General features: G+C 43.9%; 1 protein-coding gene across 1 annotated transcript in view; it reads right to left on the bottom strand.

The window, feature by feature from the left end:
* The window catches only part of SLC7A14 (solute carrier family 7 member 14), a 108,881-nt gene that overhangs the window by 32,862 nt on the left and 53,844 nt on the right, over nt 1-22,175 (bottom strand). The window contains exon 2 of the mRNA XM_061167878.1: nt 15,900-16,354. Coding sequence (XP_061023861.1) covers nt 15,900-16,203 — 304 coding nt within the window. The 5' untranslated portion in view covers nt 16,204-16,354. The remainder of the gene's footprint in view (nt 1-15,899; nt 16,355-22,175) is intronic.

The following is a 22,175-nucleotide window of genomic DNA, read 5'->3' on the forward strand; positions in this document are numbered from 1 at the left end:
TGTAGACAGATGCTTTACCGTCTGAGCCTGATTCCAAAGGTCCCAGTGGACATTCATGTAAGACACAACAGGTTTGTAATTTCTGAGCTTGACTCTATCTTCATTGCACAAAGCATTTTTTGTTTGCATGGTTTTACATTATTCAGGGATGTAACAATTGGGTAAATTAAGGGACAGTTGTAATTTGTTTTGTTTGAAATTTACCAGGAGTTGGTTGTCACTTGGGAAAGCCACATCAGCAGCAGCTCAAGACTCATGGTCTTTGAGCGCCGAACGGCACACATATGTGAGTGTGCATTTGTAGCAGCTGCATTCACAGTGGTTATGCCCCAGCATTCATATGCTGAAATATTATTTTTATGAGAAATTACTTTTCTTTCCTTTGTCTTCCATACAGAGGTGATTTTTTTTTAAAAGTTAGTGCGTAGGAAGGTAACATTATCGCTAGTTTGCATTGCAGAATAGTAGAAAAAGAATTGCAGAATATTTATCACCTAAAATTGATTTGGTGAACCAAGATGCACACTCACTATTCTAAATGAGAGATAAGTTTATAAATAATCTCTACTCAATTTAGCAACTCATTTCAAAAATTTATTGCCCCAGAGTTACCCTCCTAATCATATTTGCCTTATGCTGTTATCAAAGTGACTTTGCATTCCTTGGCTATTTATCAAGTGGTTGGAGAGGGAGAGGCATATTGATTCCAAAAGTATAACCGTGTAGCTGGGGAAAATCAATATGAGTACAATGTCAGGGTGCAGATGGCCATCGAGTGAGTGTGTGCTGCAGACATGATGGACGTGTGCCCTTTAGAGCTGTTCAGAGAGGCAAGTCCTTGAGCAATACAGTGGCTTCATTTCAGCAGGACTAAAGAGAACAGGAGTGATTTATTCCTCATATCCTGCAACTCTGATACCCTTTTTGGTTATCTGCCTTTTAAGTATATTGTAAACATTCATTGTTGTCATTTAGTTGCTTAGTTGTGTCCGACTGTTTGCGACCGCATAGACTGTAGCCTGCTAGGCTCCTCTGTCTATCAGATTTTCCAGGCAAGAATACTGGTTGCCATTTCCTTTTCCAGAAGAACTTCCTGACCCAGGGATCGAACTCTTGTCTCCTGCATTGCAGGCAGATCCTTTACCACTATGCCTCCTGGGAAGCCCCTCCCCCTGTTCTTATTTTGTAGTATCCCTAATGTTCTGATTTATTTCTATATCTAGAACTATTTTTGGTTAAAATGACTAACTACCAGCCTGAAACCCAGTGAAAATTAGGACTTAAACATTGAAAAGAGGCTTGGGACAAGATACCAGAAGCTTTCATCTTTGAAACATTCACTGTCAATCCCTCTGTGTATACCCCAAGTGATATGTGATTTGAGGTTCAGAAAAATTTGGTTCCTTTCAATGTGAATTTCTTTTGAGCTTTGCTATGACATATATAGGTGTAACAGACCAACCTTCAATTAGATGCTCCCAGAGAGTCTACAAACAATATTGAACTTTCTAAACTTGTGCCAAAGACAGCACTACCCACAACAATCACTACATGTTCCTCCCCATATAATGTCATCCTGTCACTTAAAACGTGTGCTGGTTCTCTAGCTCCAGGAGGCATAGAACCAGGAGGCAAAGATTCTCCACCCTAGGACGGTGTAAAGGAGAGAGATCCAGCTGACAGTAGATAAAAGCTAGAGAACACTTTCTCCACTCAAGAAATACGTTTCCCTCTTCCTTCCACCAAAGAGAGCCATCAGACAAATAAGTCCTTTTTAAAAGTGTACTTCCTCCTAGAAAGATTAAATCTAGTGATTATTTGCACTTGAATGCCAATTACTCTACTCAGATAAAGAGAGGTTTTCCCATTACCATGTAGTTGAACTTATTGACTAATTCACTAATCTACTTATCAGTGAACTTACTAATTTCCTGAACAACTTCAGACGTCCTAATTTCCTTCCTTTAGTGCCTACTGAGTCAGGCACTGTGGTGATATCCTATCAGATATTGCTAAGTAAGGCAGCTCTTAAACGGTAAATGAGGCAGCTCTCCTGACCTTGAAATGTCTATATTCTAGTCAGGAAACGGTTTAATAAAGAGATGATTCCACACAGCTGGTGTTTAATCTATAGAGTATATATGAGGTGCTCTGGGAGCCCAGTTGGGGGAGCGTGGTTCTTGGGGAGCATGGTTCTTTGGTGGCTGGGGAAGTGGAGACAAAGTGAGGAGGCTTTTGAACTGCATCTTGAAGGGTGAGCTGGGCTTTCCCAGGCAGAAGAAAATGGGAAAGGATGGTCTCAGGCAGATGAAAGGGAACAGCTGGGATGGTCTATGGGCAGCTCTGGGGACTGAGGGTGATGAATCTGCAGAGCGGGACAGGGACCAAGTGTTGAGGGAAAGAACCTGGTTATTAGGTTGGGGGAATCTAGCAGAAAAGAGCCGTATAGTTATCTACTATAGTTGTAAAGCTTTGTCCTGGTTGGAAAACCCACTCTGCACACAAAGTCTTATTTGAGAGCTTAATTCATAAGTAAGTGAAAGCAGGGTGGCTCCGTCTGAGGAGGGAGTGGGAGGCCTGCCCAGGACCTCCCTCATCCCACGCCCCCCAGAGCCTCTGAGCATCCTCTGTGGACCCACAGGCTGTACTGAGCATGGCATGGGGAGGGGGATTGGCTTCTCATCGGGGTGGTTTTCTTACTGGACAGATGATGCAGCTGAGCCCCAGACATGAAGCTGAGTATTTAGTTAATGACAGAGCTGGGATCTGAACAGAAGTCCCCAGACACCCAGTTCAGGGCACTTTCCAATTCATTCTTTCATCACCTGAAATATTTATACAGTACCATCTTGATGCATCTATGTGAGATTTTAGGTACTTAAAGGTGAATAGGAAGAATATAGTCCTTCTTTTTGTGGGTCTGACAGTCTAGTGGAGAAGACAGACCTGAAAAGCAACAAGTTTAAGAAAAACAAGAAAGGAGATATTAGTTGCGGGAGCTGGGGGACTACATGGGCTGATTTAAAGAGATGCAACATTGAGTTCTGAAGTGAGATCTTCAGACAGCCGGAAGGACTACCCACAGGGAAAGAGGGCGTCAGGAGGTATGAGAAGAAGTGGAAAGAAGTGTTCATGGAAACAGTTAACCAGCCCTGCAGTTTCATTCAGGTCTCTGGGATCAGTCCCGGCCTGCGTATTGATCAGAGGGTCTGCCTGGGGTAACTGGCCACAGGTTGCAGATACCCAGCCTGGTTGGTTGTTTTGAACATGTTTTATCTGTCAGCAGTCCTCCTGAGTGCCACTTATCCTGTGTCTTCCAGACTCAGGGAGGAATCAGTTGTTGGGCAACACCAGAGCAACTCACCACTTAGACCCAAACATGTCTGTAAGGACATCCTCACCAAAGACGGCATTTTGCTGAGATGATTGTTATCCATTTCCTTCTCATTTTCTTAGTCTTCTTAAAACGTCTCTGTTCCATTTATAAATTCACAGCAAGGCTATAGATGTTATATATACAGCGAGTCCCCTACATATGGACCTTCAGGTCGCAAACTTTCAAAGATGTAAACATGCATTCACACGTCCAATCACATAAGTTAGTGCCTGTGTCCACATACATTGTCACATGCGTGATCCCCTACAAGTGGTTGTGCTCTTGTGTACCTTACTGTACATTCCTGTGTAGAGTACAGTAGTACAGTATCTTTATTTCAAGCCCAGGATGTCTAGAAGCAGCATAACAGCATCAGTGATGTAGCTGGTACTATTGCACTTTTCAAGGTACTGTACTGTAAGATTAAAAATGTTTTCTTTATTTTTTGTGTTTGCTTTTTATGTATTATTTGTGTGAAAAGTATTATAAACTTATTACAGTACAGGACCGTATAGCCGAATGTGTTAGGTACCGAGGCTGACTCTGTTGGATTTTCGAATGAATTAGACTTGCAGGCTCTTAGAATGGAACTTACCCGTATGTTGTGGGCTTCCTGTATTGCTATGGTTGCTAGTACTGCTTACGTGTGGCTTTGGAGTGGGGTATAAGGAGAAATCACAGGACCCTAGAGAGAAATAATGTGTGGATTCTCTGGGAAAAGTTTGTTTTCTCAGCAGCACTGAATTCCAGGAGGTGGCACTGAAGTATCCCCATCATTTTGTCCCCCTTGAGGGGCATATTGTTGAGATCTAAGAAACATCTATTCAGCCCCCTGTCAAGTGTGGTGAACCCCTGTGACCCTGCCCCAGTGTCCTGTTCTTATGCTCTTTGTGAGTCAAGAAACTGTGGGGTTTCTTTTCCAGGGGGTAATCCATCAGGCACTCCCTTCTTACCTCAGCTGTCTCTTCTACCCGAGTAACCTTGGTTACCCCATCACTTGTCAGTGGAGCTCGGGCAATTTTTACAAATGTGTCTGGAAGAAAAATGATTTGTCTTGGAACCCCTGTTTCTTTGCGTCTGTGAAGAGACTTATAATTTTTCTGCCAAAGTGGGCCTCGGGTGGACAGTAAGAGCTTGTGTTTAGGGGATGGGCAGCATCTTCAATCAGGGGTGTGTGGCAGTATTATTTACTGAAACTGACAGGACTCCAAGTACAGTTGGGCAGGAAGCAGATAACTGGAAAGTTCCCAGCCCATAGCACCAACACATCAACATACAAACGGGAAGGAAAGAAGCTGACCTCAGGGTCAGAGAAGTGACCCCCAAAATAGGTCAAGGAAGTTTAATAAATTACTGATTATGTGTGGTCAGACTGTTTACTCTCTTGCCTTGATATCCCCTTTGAAATTATTTTAAAGGTTATTAGAGGTATGGTTTTCATAATATGATGAATTCCAGTAATATTATTCCATAATATGATGAATTATACTGTCTGGTCATGCTGTTATTAATATCATCGTTAGTGTACATTAGTTAATTTTTAATACCTTATCAAGGTATGAGGATGGTAATAATAATAATAATGATCAGGTGGCTGCTTTCAACTAAAGAATCCACAGGGTTAGCTGTTTCTGAGTCTGTCTTCTGGCCCAGATTGGTCCCTCTTCATTGCAAAGGTGGCAGGTGATCTCAAACTGCCCTTTTTTCTGCTCCTAACAATTTCATGTTGATGACCCTGGGTAAACATCAAAGGCAGCCTCGGAGGGCAAAAGATGTTACAACAGGGAAAGACATGTTTGGGGGCAACTACCTCTCTTAGGCCCATTGTATGCAGTTACCCATCAGATGCTCAGGTGAGCTGTGAGGTAATGCTAGAGTCTCCATCAACAGCCCCTCTTTGCTTTAGGAGAAGCTGTGAGGTGTCATAGGAGTCACACAGCCTCTGGAGAGAGACAGAGCGTACTTATGACAGTTAGATAAGACAATGCACACAGATCACGTTGCCTAGTGTCTAGCACACTGTAAGTGCTTGATAAATGGCAACTAGAATTTTGCTAACTGTGGCCTTGAGTAAGTCACCCAGTTCACCGAGCCTTAGTTTCTCCATCTGGAAAATGGCAATTGTGATGCCTCCCAGGCAGGCTGTCACGGGTCTTGGCATTTAGCAGGCGCCCCTCCAGCAGGATCTATGGCTGTAATTATAGTTGAGGAAAAGGAATCTGAGAACTTTGCTTAGAAGTAGCTTCTGAGTGTTTATGTGGGAGCCTTGGCCTCGTAGGTGGAATAAAAGAGATTAGAAGCAAGTATTGTTGGCTGGTGGTGTTAGAGAGTCAGCACTGGCAGAGATGTCAGAAGTCATCTAGCATTCAGACCAAGCCCTGTGTGTGCTCAATTCACTTCTAAATCTGAACCTGGAAAATTTTCTTTCTGGGTTCTTAATCTTTAGTATAGGAATAACTGTTCTGTTCCACAAATCCAGTTAGAACTTGTGAGGATGAAAAGAGAGTTCCCATTTTCTTGTTCAGCCTTTCTTTATGAGACCTGCTGCCCCTCATCCAGATGACTCTGATGACTGGACCAAAATGGCTTTGTGCAGAAAGGCAAGGAGAGCAGGCATTGAAAATAACAGCTTGTCGAAGATTTTCCAGCTCATTTCTCTCCAAAATTGGGCAATGCCCCTATTCCTGAAGCATAGAAATGTGGCACCGATAGAGAAGACAGTTCTAAGAAGTGAGGGGACCAGACCACTACCTCCTTGTCCTGAGAATTTAATGGGCAGGATTGAAAGTGAGTGCTAAGAGAACACACTTGAGCACTTGTGTGGCTTCCTCAGCCCACTTGATGAGCAGGTAGGACCAGGTTTTGCTGGGACAAGCTGTGTTCTCGGCAGATGCCTGGGAGTGTGAAACTCAGTCTTTCGTGGGCCTGGGTCTGCTCTCAGTGGAGGATATTCCCAGAGAAACCCCCTTAAGAGACAGGCGCCATCTTGACTTTTTTCCAAAGTGGCCACATGCAGGGAGGGCAGAGTAGGGCCAGAGAGGCTCAGGATTTAGGAGGCAGTTAGAGAGAACTTTCTGGGTGTGGGGATCGGGTGGCAGCTCCTGCTTCTCTAATTGTCCTCCCTCCCAGGATACAAAGGCCTACCGCTTTCACCTCCCTTCCTCTCCGGCCCTGTTTCTACTCTCTGGCCCACAAACTCTAGAAGAGTTTGGTCTTTTGTAGCGCATAAGTCTGAAGTTTGTATTTTAGGAGTGAGTGTTGCTGCCTACTGGTCCATGAGGAAGGAAGGATGGTGTGTGTGTTAAACAGTATGGGGCACAGCTGACCAGGATCCAGGGGTTGCTGCTTTACCAGATTCTCATCTAAGTGGTCCTGATGGGTTTGTTCTAACTAGACAGCCCCTACTGAATGCAGTAGCAGTGGTGGGATTTGAGCTGACTCTTTTGTAAGACCACTCCAGTGAACGGAGCAGTGAATCCCTTGGATATGTCAGTGGCTTCTTGACAGAGGCATTCCCTCCGAGGGGAGCGTGGAATGCTTTGGGCCTGATGTATCGTGTCGAGTGCTCTCATAATTAAAACACACTCTTAGAAGTGTTTGCAAAGGAGCAGGCATTTGTATCCATGTTTAATACATAAGAGAAACTCACTGCATTGTTTATTTTCCTTCTAATAAGTCTAGGAAATTATAAACTGGGGTATTTATAAATAAAATCTCAAGATAAATAGCCAAGGAGTGGGAGGCAGGTTCAAGAGGGAGGGGATATATGCTTACTTATGGCTGATTCACGTTGTTGTATGGCAGAAACCAACACAACATTGTAAGGCAATTATTCTCTGATTAAAAAAAGATAAATAGCAAAGGACTATTAAGTTTTTTAAACTTTTTATTTTGTACTGGGGTAGAGCCAGTTAACAATGTTGTGGTAGTTTCAGGTGAACACTGAAGGGATTCAGCCATACATATACAGGTATCCATTCTCCCCCAAGCCCCCTCCCATCCAGCCAGGCTGGCCCAGAACAGTGAGCAGTGTTCCCTGTACTATATAATAGGTTGCCAAGGGCTATTATTGAATTCATTCCAGAATAGGAAATTCCTGAAGCATTGATAGGATATAAAGATATATTTATGTGTGTATGTGTATACATACATAATTATATAAATGTATACATATATTTCTATATTTTCAACTACTTTGCATGGAATTTTGGGACCAAGTCTATGTCTAGTAGTCATGTATGGATGTGAGAGTTGGACTATAAAGAAAGCTGAGCACCGAAGGATTGATTCTTTTGGACTGTGGTGTTGGAGTAGACTCTTGAGAGTCCCTTGGACTGCAAGGAGATCCAACCAGTCCATCCTAAAGGAGATCAGTCCTGGGTGTTCATTGGAAGGACTGATGTTGAAGCTGAGACTCCAATATATTGGCCACCTGATGCGAAGAACTGACTCATTGGAAAAGACCCTGATCCTGGGAAAGATTGAAGGAGGGAGGCGAAGGGGATGACAGAGGATGAGATGGTTGGATGGCATCACTGACTCAATGAATATGAGTTTGAGTATCTGGGAGTTGGTGATGGACAGGGAGGCCTGGAGTGCTGCGGTCCATGGGGTTGCAAAGAGTTGGACACAACTGAGTGACTGAACTGAACTGAAGTCTATGTCAATGGCCATGGTGAAGTAGAGCATAAGACATGTGAGATGCTTGCTTTTCACACACATACAGTCACCTATGGACATGCAATAAAGTACAGGCCCAAGTTGTGTCCAGGATGAATGCACGCCCTGGTCTGTTAGATCAAAGGTTCACTTTACTGCTTGCTGTTCTCTCTTTTTCATTCCTCCTCTCCCCTTTGTCTTACAGTGTTTGTCTATGCTGTACCCTGGAAGTGGCCAGCTCCAGTGTGTAGGCAGTCCACCGGAAAGGCCATTCATCAGTGTCCCTGTGGCTCAGGATGTCAGCACTTATACATTCTTCACTTCCTTGTGTAAGAATCTATTCTTCCTTCAGTTTGGTTCCTACTCCTCTGCCTACATTTTTCTTTCTCCACCGTTGCTTCCTGTTTCTCCATCTCCATCTGACTTGGCTGTTTAACAAAGTCCTGCCCTTAGTTCTTTTCTCTCCATACTCCCTCTTCTTTGGTGACCTCACCTCTTTGCCAGGGCTTGGGGAATTTGCAGGGGCCTTCCTGATCCACTTGGGTGGCTCTGGCCCCTTAACCCCAGCCTCTGTGACCTGGCAGCATGAGGAGGCTGTCATTATTCCATTTACAGAGATAGAGGTCAAGATCTAGGTAGGTTCTCAGGACTCTCTGATCTTTTCCACTTGGCAGAATACACCTAGACAATGACCCTTGTATGAATGTGGTCAGGAGGTCCTGTCTAAAGGGACAAGGCTGTTCACAGATACAAGTGACAAGCCTGGGGCCTTTGCCACCTCCTGTGGCCCTGAGGGCTAAGGGAACCATGCCTTGGCACACCTGTCATTTTTGGCAACCTGCTTGGGGAGCCCTAGGTGAAGTGCATTTTTTAAGTCTCACAAGTAGTAAATGGCTGAGCAGGGCTTGAAGTGAGGTATGTCAGCTCCGGGACTGATCACTCCCATGCTATGTGGTGTTGGGGTGTGTGTGTGGGGAATTGAGGCACTAGACCTTTCTTTACAAATCTTTCCCCTCCCTGGGTTCTCTTTTTCACCCTAACTCATATGGGTAAGCTTCCCTGGTAGCTCAGATGGTCAAGAATCTGCCTGCAATTCAGGAGACTCAGGTTTGATCCCTGGGTCCAGAAGATCCCCTGGAGAAAGGAAAGGCAACACACTCTAGTATTCTTGCCTGGGAAATTCCATGGACAGAGGAGCCTGGTGGGATACAGTCCATGGGGTCACAAAGAGTTGGACATGACTGAAGCGACTAACACTTTCACTTTCAATCTAAACTCTTCATTTTGCAGAGGCAGAAACTGAGGGCACAAGATGTAAATGACTTGTTCCAGGGTCCCAAGCTGCCGGGGGACAGAGCTGGACCCAGATCCCGGGTGACCCAGGCCCTTTGTCTCCTGCAGTGCCCACGACTATTTCATATGTGCCTGTCTTGTTTCTTTGCATCCATGCCAAGCCCCTTGTCTCGGAGTTCTTTCCTGTCTTCTGCAACATCTCTGCATTGCCAAGCCCAGAGCCGGCGGCCAGTCCCTCCCACGGCCACGCTGGGTGCTCTCGCTATGCCCTGTGCACCCCAGCCAGTGCAGGAGAAGATGTAAAAGAAGCCCAGCCTCTCCTGGGTTTGCTGGAGGAAGCTCATTTTCACAATAAGTCATCTGAGAAACTTGCATATTTCTATTAGATTGTGCTCACCTTTTTTGAACTGGTAACTGACAGCCTTCCTATAGGGTTGTCAATCCAGCCCTGGAAGAGCTGCCTGCACTTCACAGGACCCTTCTCACTGCTGACAGGTGATGGAAAGGCACTGAACTTTGAAGTCATTTTCATGACCCGGGTTATAGAAGTTTTGATCTAGAAAAGGACTCATTTAATCAACAGAACAGAGTGAGCTAAGGCTCTTTTAATACCCCAATAAGAATGAAGCTTTAGTTAAAAAAAAGAATGAGGGTTTCCTTGATTCACTCAGTTTTCTCTGGTGAGTTTTTAAATTTTGGGGGTGTGTGTCTGCATGAAGCAACATGGGGGTAACAGCCTCTGGAGAAGGCAGAATCAAATTTAGACTTGCCTTTTTGCCTCTGACTGCTTTGTTGTCCTGGACAAGTCACCCAACCTCCCTGAGCCTCAGTTTTGTCATCTGCAAGGTGAATCTGACAGTGATACTTATTTTGTAGGATTTGTTGGGAGGACTGTGCAGCTGGTGTTCAGCTGCTGCCAGGCGTGTTATCAGTGCCCAGTGGTTTAGCTATTATGGTGAGCTACACAACAGGAAAAGTCCTGTCGCCTAGCAGGGAGGCTGAGAGGATTAAATGAGGTAGTATATGCATGGTGCCTAGGGCACAGTATTTGCTTAATATTAATAATAACAACAGTAATAATAATAGTGGCTAACATTTATCAAGTGTTTACTAACTGATGTCTTAGAGACTTTACAAACATCAGGGGCAGCCATTATCATTATTAAGATTTCCAACTTAGGGCTGTGTATTTGGACAATATGTTGGAGAGCTAGTCTTCAAGAAGCTTGAAGACCACTCTGCATTTGTTCATCTTTGCATTTCTTCTCTACCCTCTCAATGTTTCTGCCTGTCCCACTCTCCCTGGTGATTAAGAGCAGTTCTCAGATATGTTTGGGGGAACTAGTAAATGCAAGTTTGTGGAATGAATGAGTGATCTAGGTCATTGAAAACAGGTTGCAGAAGGGCCAACCCTTCTGGGGGTCACCTCTCACCTCTGCTTCAGTTTGAGGCAGGGAAGCTCACCAGACTATCTAAATAGACCCTAAGTCTTTAGAGACCTCTTTGGTCATGAAAATCAACCGGAGATGAACACTGGAATGGGGAGGCCCGGCTTAAACTTTGTGAAGATCTGCAGAGCCAGTGCAGGGAGGAGATCGGGAGCCTCGTCTGTGGGAAAGAGTTCTGCTCCCCTTACCACCTCCCCAGGGATTCGGTTACCAGGGCTCACGTGATGATGGATGCTGCTGCTGCTGCTAAGCTGCTTCAGTCGTGTCCAACTCTGTGTGACCCCATAGACGGCAGCCCACCAGGCTCCCCTGTTCCTGGGATTCTCCAGGCAAGAACACTGGAGTGGGTTGCTATTTCCTTCTCAGACGTGTCTGATTATTTGCGACCCCATGGACTGTAGCCTACCAGGCTCTTCTGTCCATGGGATTTTCCAGGCAAGAATACTGGAGTGGGTTGCCATTGCCTTCTCCAAGAGATCTTCCTGGGATTGAACCTGGGTCTCCCGCATTGTAGGCAGACGCTTTACCATCTGAGCCATCAGGGAAGTCCCATTTCCTTCTCCAATGCATGAAATGAAAAGTGAATGTGAAGTCACTCAGTCATGTCCAGCTCTTTGCGACCCCATGGACTGCAGCCTACCAGGCTCCTCCATCCATGGGATTTTCCAGGCAAGAGTACTCGAGTGGGGTGCCATCGCCTTCTCCGGGTGATGGATGAGAAGATGTGAAAGAGTGAGTGAGAATCTTTCACATGATCAACACAAAATTATCAACCCTAGTGCTGAACCATAAATTGAGAGTGCCAAGTGGTCACTGGAGTCAGACTGTGTTCATGCTGTTCCTTGTTCTGTCACCTCTTAAGCAAGAACCTTAAACCAGTTGCCAAACTTTTCAGAAGCCTCCTTTTTTCTCATCTGTGATATGAGGACAATAACACCACTTACCACATAGGGTTGCTGTGAAGACTGAGTAAAATAATGTGTAAATCCCTTAGAACTCTTTTGGTACACAGGAAGTGCTCAAATCAGCTATTTCTGCTGCCACTGCTATTATCAGTCCTATTATTGCTGAAATTGCTTATCAGGTTTAGTGTTCATCTCCAACAGTGGAGATGAACCCAATAAGTGATTGGTCCTTTAGGGTAGAGACAATTTCTTATTTATTTCTGGTATTGCCCTAAGACTGGCATATAGTGGGTACCCAATACAGCTTTCCCAAACTATATCTTATTAGATTTTTGCTACTGTTTTTCATGAGCAGATAAAAATTATGAGTATTGTGTATCAGCCAGGGGACTGATGTTGTGAATGCTTACTGTCATTTAATCCTTAGAAAACCCCCTGAGATGTGGGCTCAAAGTTATTGTAGACAGTGCATGATCTTAGGAGTCATTCAGACCTATACTCTGTTTGAGGTTCAATTTTATTAATATTAAAAGAGCTGGAAATAAACGACTTTGATTTCCCCACTCACGTCCACAGGAGCCTCTTGGGGCAGGTTGCATTGAATGGCCAGGTGTCGCTGGCATGGAGACCTTGCTTTGTGTTTCATCCCAAGCCAGTTGAACTAGAGAAACTCTGAAAACTATCCTGCTTTCATCCCTCATCTCTTCATAAAGCTGTCGGTGGCAACCAGAGAGAAAACTACTTCCCCTATCTGGTTTATACAATCTGGTATACACAAAGGGTTTCTAAGGTTTGGCACGGGCATGGGGTCTGGATGTGTGCTGCTGAGCTATTCGAGAATAGATAAGACCTTTTGGATAAAGGGTAACGGTCACAGCACAAGCTGCTTCCTCTGATAAATTTTCCCCTACCTGTGATAGGCTGTGGGCAGTTGTGATGTTGGGGCAGGAACGGTAGGAGGAGCCTAGGAAGTTATTGTAGCTTTAAATCTTGTCCAATTATAGAGAAAGTGGCTCCATCTCTTAGTCGGATTTGTTCTGTATCGTAAACTGGTTTGCATGGCGTGGAGGATGATGTCACAAGGGCAAAAATCCCGTAAGAATTTGCTGGCCAAATAGTTTCTATCTTAGCATATGTTTCCTCTTCTTGTAGGTCATGGCTATTCCATAGGGAGGTCCTGGTTCCTATAATGGAGTAATTCTTAACCTGGGCTGCACATTAGAATTCCCCAGGGAATTAAAAAAAAAAAAAGCTATCAATCCCTGGGCTGTACCCCGATCCAACTGAATTGGATTAGAATCTCTAGGGAGTAGAGCCTGGGCATCAGTATTTTAAAAAAGAAAACAAAATCAAAAGAAAATTTAAAAATGAGCCACAAGCTGAGAGAAAATGTTTGTAAAACCACATATCTAATAAAGGACTTGTATACAAAATATATAAAGGAGTTTTAAAAGTTTATTAAAAAAATCCCTGAAGACTCCAATTAAATAATGGGAAAAAGATTTGAACAAATACTTTACCAAAGAGTATATATGCATGGCAAATAAATACAAAAAGATGTTCAAATATTCATAATTAGGGAAATGCAAATTAAAACCATTCTGCTTAAGGCCACAGTAGAAAAGGACCATGTATTAAAAAGCCTGAGGGTAGACAGGAGTTTGATTACTGTGATATGGAGAAGTGGTGGGGAATTGGGTCCTGTGAGAAGCACTACTGGGGTCACGATGTAGGAGTGGAAGGAACATGGCGGAAGGGGACTTTCCTTGGTCTAGTGACCAAGGATCATAGAGTGAGAGGCCTGGATGAAGAAACCTAATGTAAAATTGCCAACTTTGGCACAGTTATTTTGGTCCTGGCCCTGGCTGGGAGCTCAGGGAAGGTTCCGGTTGGCCTCAGTGAGGAGGTATCTGTTAGGAAGGGTAGAGCAGTATTATGGCTGAGACCAGGTGCGGAGAGGAGTGTCCCTAATGGGGGAGAAGCAGGACTTTCTTTTGGTGCCTGATGGAGTTACTGGATGGTACTGGGCTTTGGAGAAGCTAGGCCAGTGATGTGCTGGTTAATGTATAACTACTCACTCTCAACAACAAACAAATGCTGATTTGTAGTGTTTGCCAATATCTGTGGTGTCAACACTCCCTCCAGAACCTGGTCTAGGTTACACGTGAGCATGGTGAGAGGGGCTCCCAGAATGTGACTGGGCCTGGTTCTAATTTCTAAATGTAATCCAGCGCCGTGAAGGATAAGCTGTGGGGATTCACTTGTGGGAACTATTCTGGGTTTGGGGGACTGTGGCACAATAGAATGGGACATAGAGGAGACTGTGGGGCTTCCCCGATGGCTCAGCAGGTAAAGAATCTTCCTGCCAACGCAGGAGATGTGGGTTTGATCCCTAGGTTGGGAAGATCCCTTGGAGAAGGAAATGGCAACTCACTCCAGCATTCTTGCCTGAAAATTTCCATGGACAGGGGAGCTAGAGGGTTAGAGTCCATAGGGCCACAAAGAGTTGGACACAACTGAGCGACTGAGTGGAGAGCAGAGTGGTCTGCATTAACCAGGCAGGACCTTAGCCATCTGCCCTATGCCCTCTGTCGGACCTGTGGTTACATGCCTTCCTTTTGTCTTACCATTGCTATTCTGTTCTGTATGCTGACACTTTCAGATTTATAAATTTATGGTGAGTAATAATCTGGCATCTTCCCCCAAATAATTTCTTTGCCAAACAAGTTTGAAAAATGATTGTAATCAGGTTAGTAGAATTTCAAGCATCCACAGAATTCATTCATGTGAATAAAATTTATTTTCATCTATAAGGAAAAAAATCTTCTTTTCTGCAGGAATCTCAATTATTAGGATATTCATGCATATTAGAGAATGATTTAAGGAAAGCATAGTGGTAAAACCAACAAGGATATAAGCCATGGCAGGAGATAAATATTTCAAATCAGTCTGGAATTATTTTTCTCATCACATTAAAAAGATGACAGATGTAAACCAGTGTACTTTGTGGTTGTGTGTCCCTGGTCTGTGCCCCCTATATGTGTGGGATGTATGCTCAGTTGTGTCTGTTTGTGACCCCATGGACTGTAGCCCATCAGGCTCTTCTGTCCATGGAATTTTCCAGGCAAGATTACTGGAGTGGGTTACCATTTCCTACTCCAAGGGAACCTTCCCAACCTAGGGATTGAACCCACATCTCTTGCTTCTCCTGCATTGGCAGGTAATGCCACCTGGGAAGCCCGTGTATCCCATAAAGATGAAGACTATTTAGCCTGGATGTGTGATACTAGTGTGGAACTCTCCTTGTGGTCATATGCATTAGTACACAGAACTCCCAGTATAAGTCAGCACGTTTACTGCCCCAGAAACATTTCTTTGATGAATGCCACAACATTCATTGCCAAGACATGAGTTGACCCACGTGATTTGCCAACCTCAAATCCACCTCGAGCTTTTGCAGTATAACCATCAAGAAGCAAGATGTTTCCCTTCTTTTTCAGGGTTTCCATTGACCCATCCCTGGCATTCTGGGAAAATACTGTGGATCCCAACTCAAGAGGAGGAAAGAGGAATAGGAAATAGCACTGTTTCATAAACTATCAGTATGTAAGCCCTGGTACCTTATTTAATAAAACGAACAAATGAGCTTTATGATTTTTTTTTCTCAAGGAGAGAGAAGGTGCTTGCTGAGCTACCACTGCAGAATATCAGTCTGTTGAAGTGCTTGTAGCAGGTGGTGCTTTATGGTTCTCACAATGGCTTTATATTTCCTAGTTTGATTTCCTCCTGCTTGGAGATCACAATGCCAGTTTGAGGCTCATCAAGTCCCAATCATATCAGGTTTACTGACGTGTCATTTTGCTACTCTGCCTATCCATTATTTATTATTTATATCTTGGCTATATCCAGTGCCCCACTCCCCACACAAAGGGAACTGACCTACCTTCCCATGAAAGGAGACAGAATAAAAATAGAGTCATTGGGACATGACAGGGAATGAGACGCTGGGCAGTAGCTAGGCACCAGAGTAATTATTTGGATGCAAAAACCAAAGGAAAAGGAAGCTACTCCAATGAGCCAAACCTAGCGCTGAACTCCCTATTAGTCAAGGCAAAAAGGTCTCCCATTTCACTCCTCTCACTACCGAATACTGCAGAAGAGTGGGAGGAACAGTAACAGGCCGGTGAGCGCGGCCTTCGCCTTCACGGAGATGCTTACCTGACAGTATGGATGCGACGGCTGCAATGATGAAGGATACGATGACCCCGGGTCCTGCCATTTCCTTGGCCACCAGCCCAGACACCACGTACATGCCCGTGCCCACGCAGCTGCCCACGCCGAGCGAGATGAGGTCCACGGTGGTGAGCACTTGGGCTAGCTTGGTGCCATGAGCGGTGGTGGCCCCCGTTCCCTCCAGCATGGACTCCACCGGTTTGGTGCGCAGGATCCGAGAGTGCATGGCGTGCCAGGCGGCCCCCCACTGCACTCGCCGGGGGTCGAGGGAGGTGAGGAAGCCACTCATCCTGAGAGACAGGTTGTGGTGAAGGTCAGCGGACAGAGGTGGGCTGCAGAAGCCTCAGTGGATGCTTCTGGAACTCATCTAGTGAATGGGGATCTCCCTTTCAGGAAAGGTCCAGAGGGATCTGCAGCAGCCTTCTCCTGGACATGGATGTCTGCAGGAAACACACAAGAAGGAAGAAGGTGAGACCAAGGGGGAAACAAACCATGACTTGGAGACGTAGGTAGAGGTCAGTGCACTGAACTGGTGGAACTGATCTGTCCTGTGTATTCATAACGCGAGGTTTGCTTTTCCCGCTTTGCGTCCCTTCCAGTCCTAAATGACAGTCTGTAGTTTGCTCTATGTTGCATTCATTCTGAAGAGGGTGCTCTGAGTTAGGGCTCTGCCAGTGGACCTGTGGGAAGTTACGTCATGTCTCTGCTTGTTTCAACTGCCCATGGGCGATGGTCAAGCCTCCTGCCTTGTGTTGATGTGAGAATTAAATAGTGTCTGTCTAAAAAGATCTTAGGGGCTTCCCTGGTAGCTCAGATAGTAAAGAATCTGCCTGTAGTATAGGAGACCCAGGTTTGATCCCTAGGTCAGGAAGAGCCCCTGGAGAAGGAAATGGCAACCCACTTATTCTTGCCTGGAGAATTCTGTGGACAGAGACGCCTGGTAGGCTACAGTCCATGGGGTTGCAAAGAGTTGGATGCACATACACAGAAAGATCTTAAGACAATGCCTGGCAGGTGGAAGATGCTCTTCTGTCAACCCCCAAGTGCTTCTTACCTGGCTCTGTGAAGGTTTGGTGTGTGATTCTTGAGCATATTCTTTGGGGACACAAATCCTCATTTTTTAATATAAAGATGTAACGTTAGATCTCAAGAGGGGAAGAGCCACCCCTTGGAATTGCCTTGGAGGTTTGTTCTCTGATGAAATGGAAAGTTTTGAGGATTTTTTGCTCTCAGAGGTTGGGGTGGGGGCAGTGCCCATGGCATTTGGTGGGTGGGGCCCAGAGATGCTAAATGTGTTGGGTGGCATCATACTATCTTCAGATGTCTCATTGGATATTCTTGTAGGTGAAGGATCTGGTTATGATGATCTGAACCTGGAAACCTATCCCTGTTTTATATATAAGCACATGAGACTATTTTGGATGTTTTTAGAAGACCAGTCTCTTGGCTTTTCCAGGAAGACAATTATAGAATAAATTGAAGGAAGATTGTAAATTCTTTACTTTGGAACTTGAAAGGAGTTCATCACCATTTTGGAAAATCAGGACCTCCTTTCAGTGCAACCCATGGTACTGCATCGCCCATTCAGCATACCTATAACAGCCTATAAAGATGCCATTTGAAACTGGCACGTTGACATTAATTTTTCATAAAGTGTAAGCACCTTATGACAATATTTGTAGTTGCCTGAGTGTTTACATACTGACATATGTTATATACAGGCAGGTTACTCATGAATTTTGCTTTAGGACATTAAAGAAGGGTATGTCAAAACGATTATTATAAAAAGGAGATGCTTGGTCTGATAGATTTGAGAATTGTAATAGATGATTTATAAAATTTTGTCAAGTTGTTACAGAAAATGGAAAGATTATGTGAAGCTACTTTCTTTGGAAGTCAGTGTTAAAGCGTCAGTCACTAAGTCATGTCCGACTCTTTGTGAACCCATGGACTGTAGCTTGCCTGGCTCCTCTGTCCATGGAATTCTCTAGGCAGGAATACTGGAGTGGGTTGCCATTCCCTTCTCCAGGGGATCTTCCTGACCCAGGGATTCAACCTGGGTCTCCTGCCTTGCAGGCTGATTCTTTACCATCTGAGTTACCAGGGAAGCCTTGGAAGTCAGAGGCTGTATAAAATTCTATGAAGAATTTTTTCCATTGTATATCCTTGCCTCCTTTGTCAAAGATAAGGTGTCCATAGGTTCGTGGATTTATCTCTGGGCTTTCTATTCTGTTCCATTGATCTATATTTCTGTCTTTGTGCCAGTACCATACTGTCTTGATGACTGTGGCTTTGTAGTAGAGTCTGAAGTCAGGCAGGTTGATTCCTCCAGTTCCATTCTTCTTTCTCAAGATTACTTTGGCTATTCGAGGTTTTTTGTATTTCCATACAAATTGTGAAATTCTTTGGTCTAGTTCTGTGAAAAATACCGTTGGTAGCTTGATAGGGATTGCATTGAATCTATAGATTGCTTTGGGTAGAATAGCCATTTTGACAATATTGATTCTTCCAATCCATGAGCATGGTATGTTTCTCCATCTGTTTGTGTCCTCTTTGATTTCTTTCATCAGTGTTTTATAGTTTTCTATGTATAGGTCCTTTGTTTCTTTAGGTAGATATACTCCTAAGTATTTTATTCTTTTTGTTGCAATGGTGAATGGTATTGTTTCCTTAATTTCTCTGTCTGTTTTTTCATTGTTAGTATATAGGAATGCAAGGGATTTCTGTGTGTTAATTTTATATCCTGCAACTTTACTATATTCATTGATTAGCTCTAGTAATTTTCTGGTAGAGTCTTTAGGGTTTTCTATGTAGAGGATCATGTCATCTGCAAACAGTGAGAGTTTCACTTCTTCTTTTCCTATCTGGATTCCTTTTACTTCTTTTTCTGCTCTGATTGCTGTGGCCAGTACTTCCAACACTATGTTGAATAGTAGTGGTGAGAGTGGGCACCCTTGTCTTGTTCCTGATTTCAGGGGAAATGCCTTCAATTTTTCACTATTGAGGGTTATGCTTGCTGTGGGTTTGTCATATATAGCTTTTATTATGTTGAGGTATGTTCCTTCTATTCCTGCTTTTTGGAGAGTTTTAATCATAAATGAGTGTTGAATTTTGTCAAAGGCTTTCTCTGCATCTATTGAGATAATCATATGGTTTTTATCTTTCAATTTGTTAATGTGGTGTATTACATTGATTGATTTGCGGATATTAAAGAATCCTTGCATTCCTGGGATAAAGCCCACTTGGTCATGGTGGGAAAACTGGTCAACCACTTGTAAAAGAATGAAACTAGAACACTTTCTAACACCATACACAAAAATAAACTCAAAATGGATTAAAGATCTAAATGTAAGACCAGAAACTATAAAACTCCTAGAGGAGAACATAGGCAAAACACTCTCCGACATAAATCAAAGCAAGATCCTCTATGACCCACCTCCCAGAATATTGGAAATAAAAGCAAAACTAAACAAATGGGACCTAATGAAACTTAAAAGCTTTTGCAGTACAAAGGAAACTATAAGTAAGGTGAAAAGACAGCCCTCAGATTGGGAGAAAATAATAGCAAATGAAGAAACAGACAAAGGATTAATCTCAAAAATATACAAGCAACTCCTGCAGCTCAATTCCAGAAAAATAAATGACCCAATCAAAAAATGGGCCAAAGAACTAAACAGACACTTCTCCAAAGAAGACATACAGATGGCTAACAAACACATGAAAAGATGCTCAACATCACTCATTATTAGAGAAATGCAAATCAAAACCACAATGAGGTACCATTACACGCCAGCCAGGATGGCTGCTATCCAAAAGTCTACAAGCAATAAATGCTGGAGAGGGTGTGGAGAAAAGGGAACCCTCTTACACTGTTGGTGGGAATGCAAACTAGTACAGCCGCTATGGAGAACAGTGTGGAGATTTCTTAAAAAACTGGACATAGAACTGCCATATGACCCAGCAATCCCACTTCTGGGCATACACACTGAGGAAACCAGATCTGAAAGAGACACGTGCACCCCAATGTTCATCGCAGCACTGTTTATAATAGCCAGGACATGGAAGCAACCTAGATGCCCATCAGCAGATGAATGGATAAGGAAGCTGTGGTACATATACACCATGGAATATTACTCAGCCATTAAAAAGAATTCATTTGAACCAGTCCTAATGAGATGGATGAAGCTGGAGCCCATTATACAGAGTGAAGTAAGCCAGAAAGATAAAGAACATTACAGCATACTGACACATGTATATGGAATTTAGAAAGGTGATAACGATAACCCTATATGCAGAACAGAAAAAGAGACACAGAAATACAGAACAGACTTTTGAACTTTGTGGGAGAATGTGAGGGTGGGATATTTCAAAAGAACAGCATGTATACTATCTATGGTGAAACAGATCACCAGCCCAGGAGGGATGCACGAGACAAGTGCTCCGGCCTGGTGCACTGGGAAGACCCAGAGGAATCGGGTGGAGAGGGAGGTGGGAGGGGGGATCGGGATGGGGAATACATGTAAATCCATGGCTGATTCATATCAATGTATGACAAAACCCACTGGAAAAAAATAATAATAATAATAAAAAAAAAAATTAAAAAAAAAAAAAAAAGAAATAAAGCTTAATAAAACTTAAAAAAAAAAAAAATTCTATGAAGAATTTTTAAAGTACAACTAGAACATTGATTCCAGGTACTATGCTGATAGGCTTAGAACATTTACATTTACAGCTAAGTACCAGCTTGTGTAATCTACCAATATTATTAATTAACACTACTTAGCACTTGATGTAACACTTGTCTGGTTCTAAAGACATTGCAGACACAACCTAATTAGAAGAATTAGGTGAAATGTGGCAGTTTAGTTCACAGGGATGGGGTGATGGACCTACTGGTTTAATTTCCTCCTAGATTTGACAGCATTGCTTCATGCTGCATGTTAATTCTCGACAACGTCTAAGATATCAGTACAGTTGAATTGTGCTACTCTATATGCCAGTGTCATTCAAAAGCTTAGAGAGCTGGCATTATTTTTTTTTAAGATTTCCAGATTTGTGAGAAAATGTATATCTGGAAGGCTGCAAGAACAAGTGCTCTACTTGAGCTCTTGAGCTCCTGTGGGGAAATCAGTGCACATAACTATCTATTCAATCCAACCCAGCCTGTATGTACTGAGCATCCATTAAGAGCAAACATGATGTGAAGCTCAGGGGTGCAAAGACACAGTCCCGGCTCTCGTGGAGTTTTCAGTCTAGAATTGGAGATGATAGTCACCCAAATCACAATGCAAGGGAGAAAGCTTATTTTTGTTTTTTTCTGAAAAGCTTATCTTTCATTATTTTTTTGTGTAACAAAGGTGTAGCATGGCCATTGCAGAAAAATCAGGACATGTAAACAATGACATTCAGTGAGGAGAGACAAGATAATTCAATACACAGATAGAAAAATAAAACCAGGTCATTCTAGAGAGGGATGAAGGCATGTTATGGGGTGAACAGTGTCTCCCCCTCCAAATTTATATGTTGAAGCCTCAACCCTCAGTGCCTGAGAAAGTGATCTCGTTTGGAACCTGAGTTGCTACAGTGGTATCTAAGATGAAGCCCTACTGGAGAAGGATGAGACCCTAATCCAGCATGACTGGTGTTCTTAGAAAAAGAGGAAATTTAGACACAGAGCCACACACACAGGGAGCACGGGACGCGAAGATGTAGGCAGACATCATGTGATGCATCTGCCATCCAGGGGACACCAAGGGCTGCCAGCCAGCCACCAGAACCTAGGAGAGAGCCCTGCAGCAGATTTTTACTCAAAGCCCTCAGAAGGAACCCATACTTCTGAACCTCGACCTCAGACTTGCAGCCTCCAGAACTGTGAGACAATGCATTTCTGTTAGGTCATGCAGTTTGTGATACTTTGTTACAGCAGCCCCGGTGAATGAATACAGGCTATAAAGAAAATAAAACAGGGCAGTGAAGGGGTGAGAGGGGCTCTGCAGTCCTGGCATTGGCTCCCGAGTGATGGGAAGTCATGCCAGGTGTCAGGGAGAGGGTCCTGCAGAGCCGGGTCAGAGGGGAGACGGGATGACTGCTTTGGGGACTGGGTGACATTGGGCCAGGGTGACGAGGAGGAGTCAGGTCCATGTTAGAGTGTTACGTGTGTCGACTAGTCGAATCCTTACGGCAAACCTGCATTGACAGATGAGGCAGAGAAGGCCGGGGGTCCGGTAACTCCTCTGAAGTCATGAAGCACATCAGGGCAGA

The sequence above is a fragment of the Dama dama genome, chromosome 19 (genome assembly GCF_033118175.1).
Source record: "Dama dama isolate Ldn47 chromosome 19, ASM3311817v1, whole genome shotgun sequence".
NCBI lineage: Eukaryota > Metazoa > Chordata > Mammalia > Artiodactyla > Cervidae > Dama > Dama dama.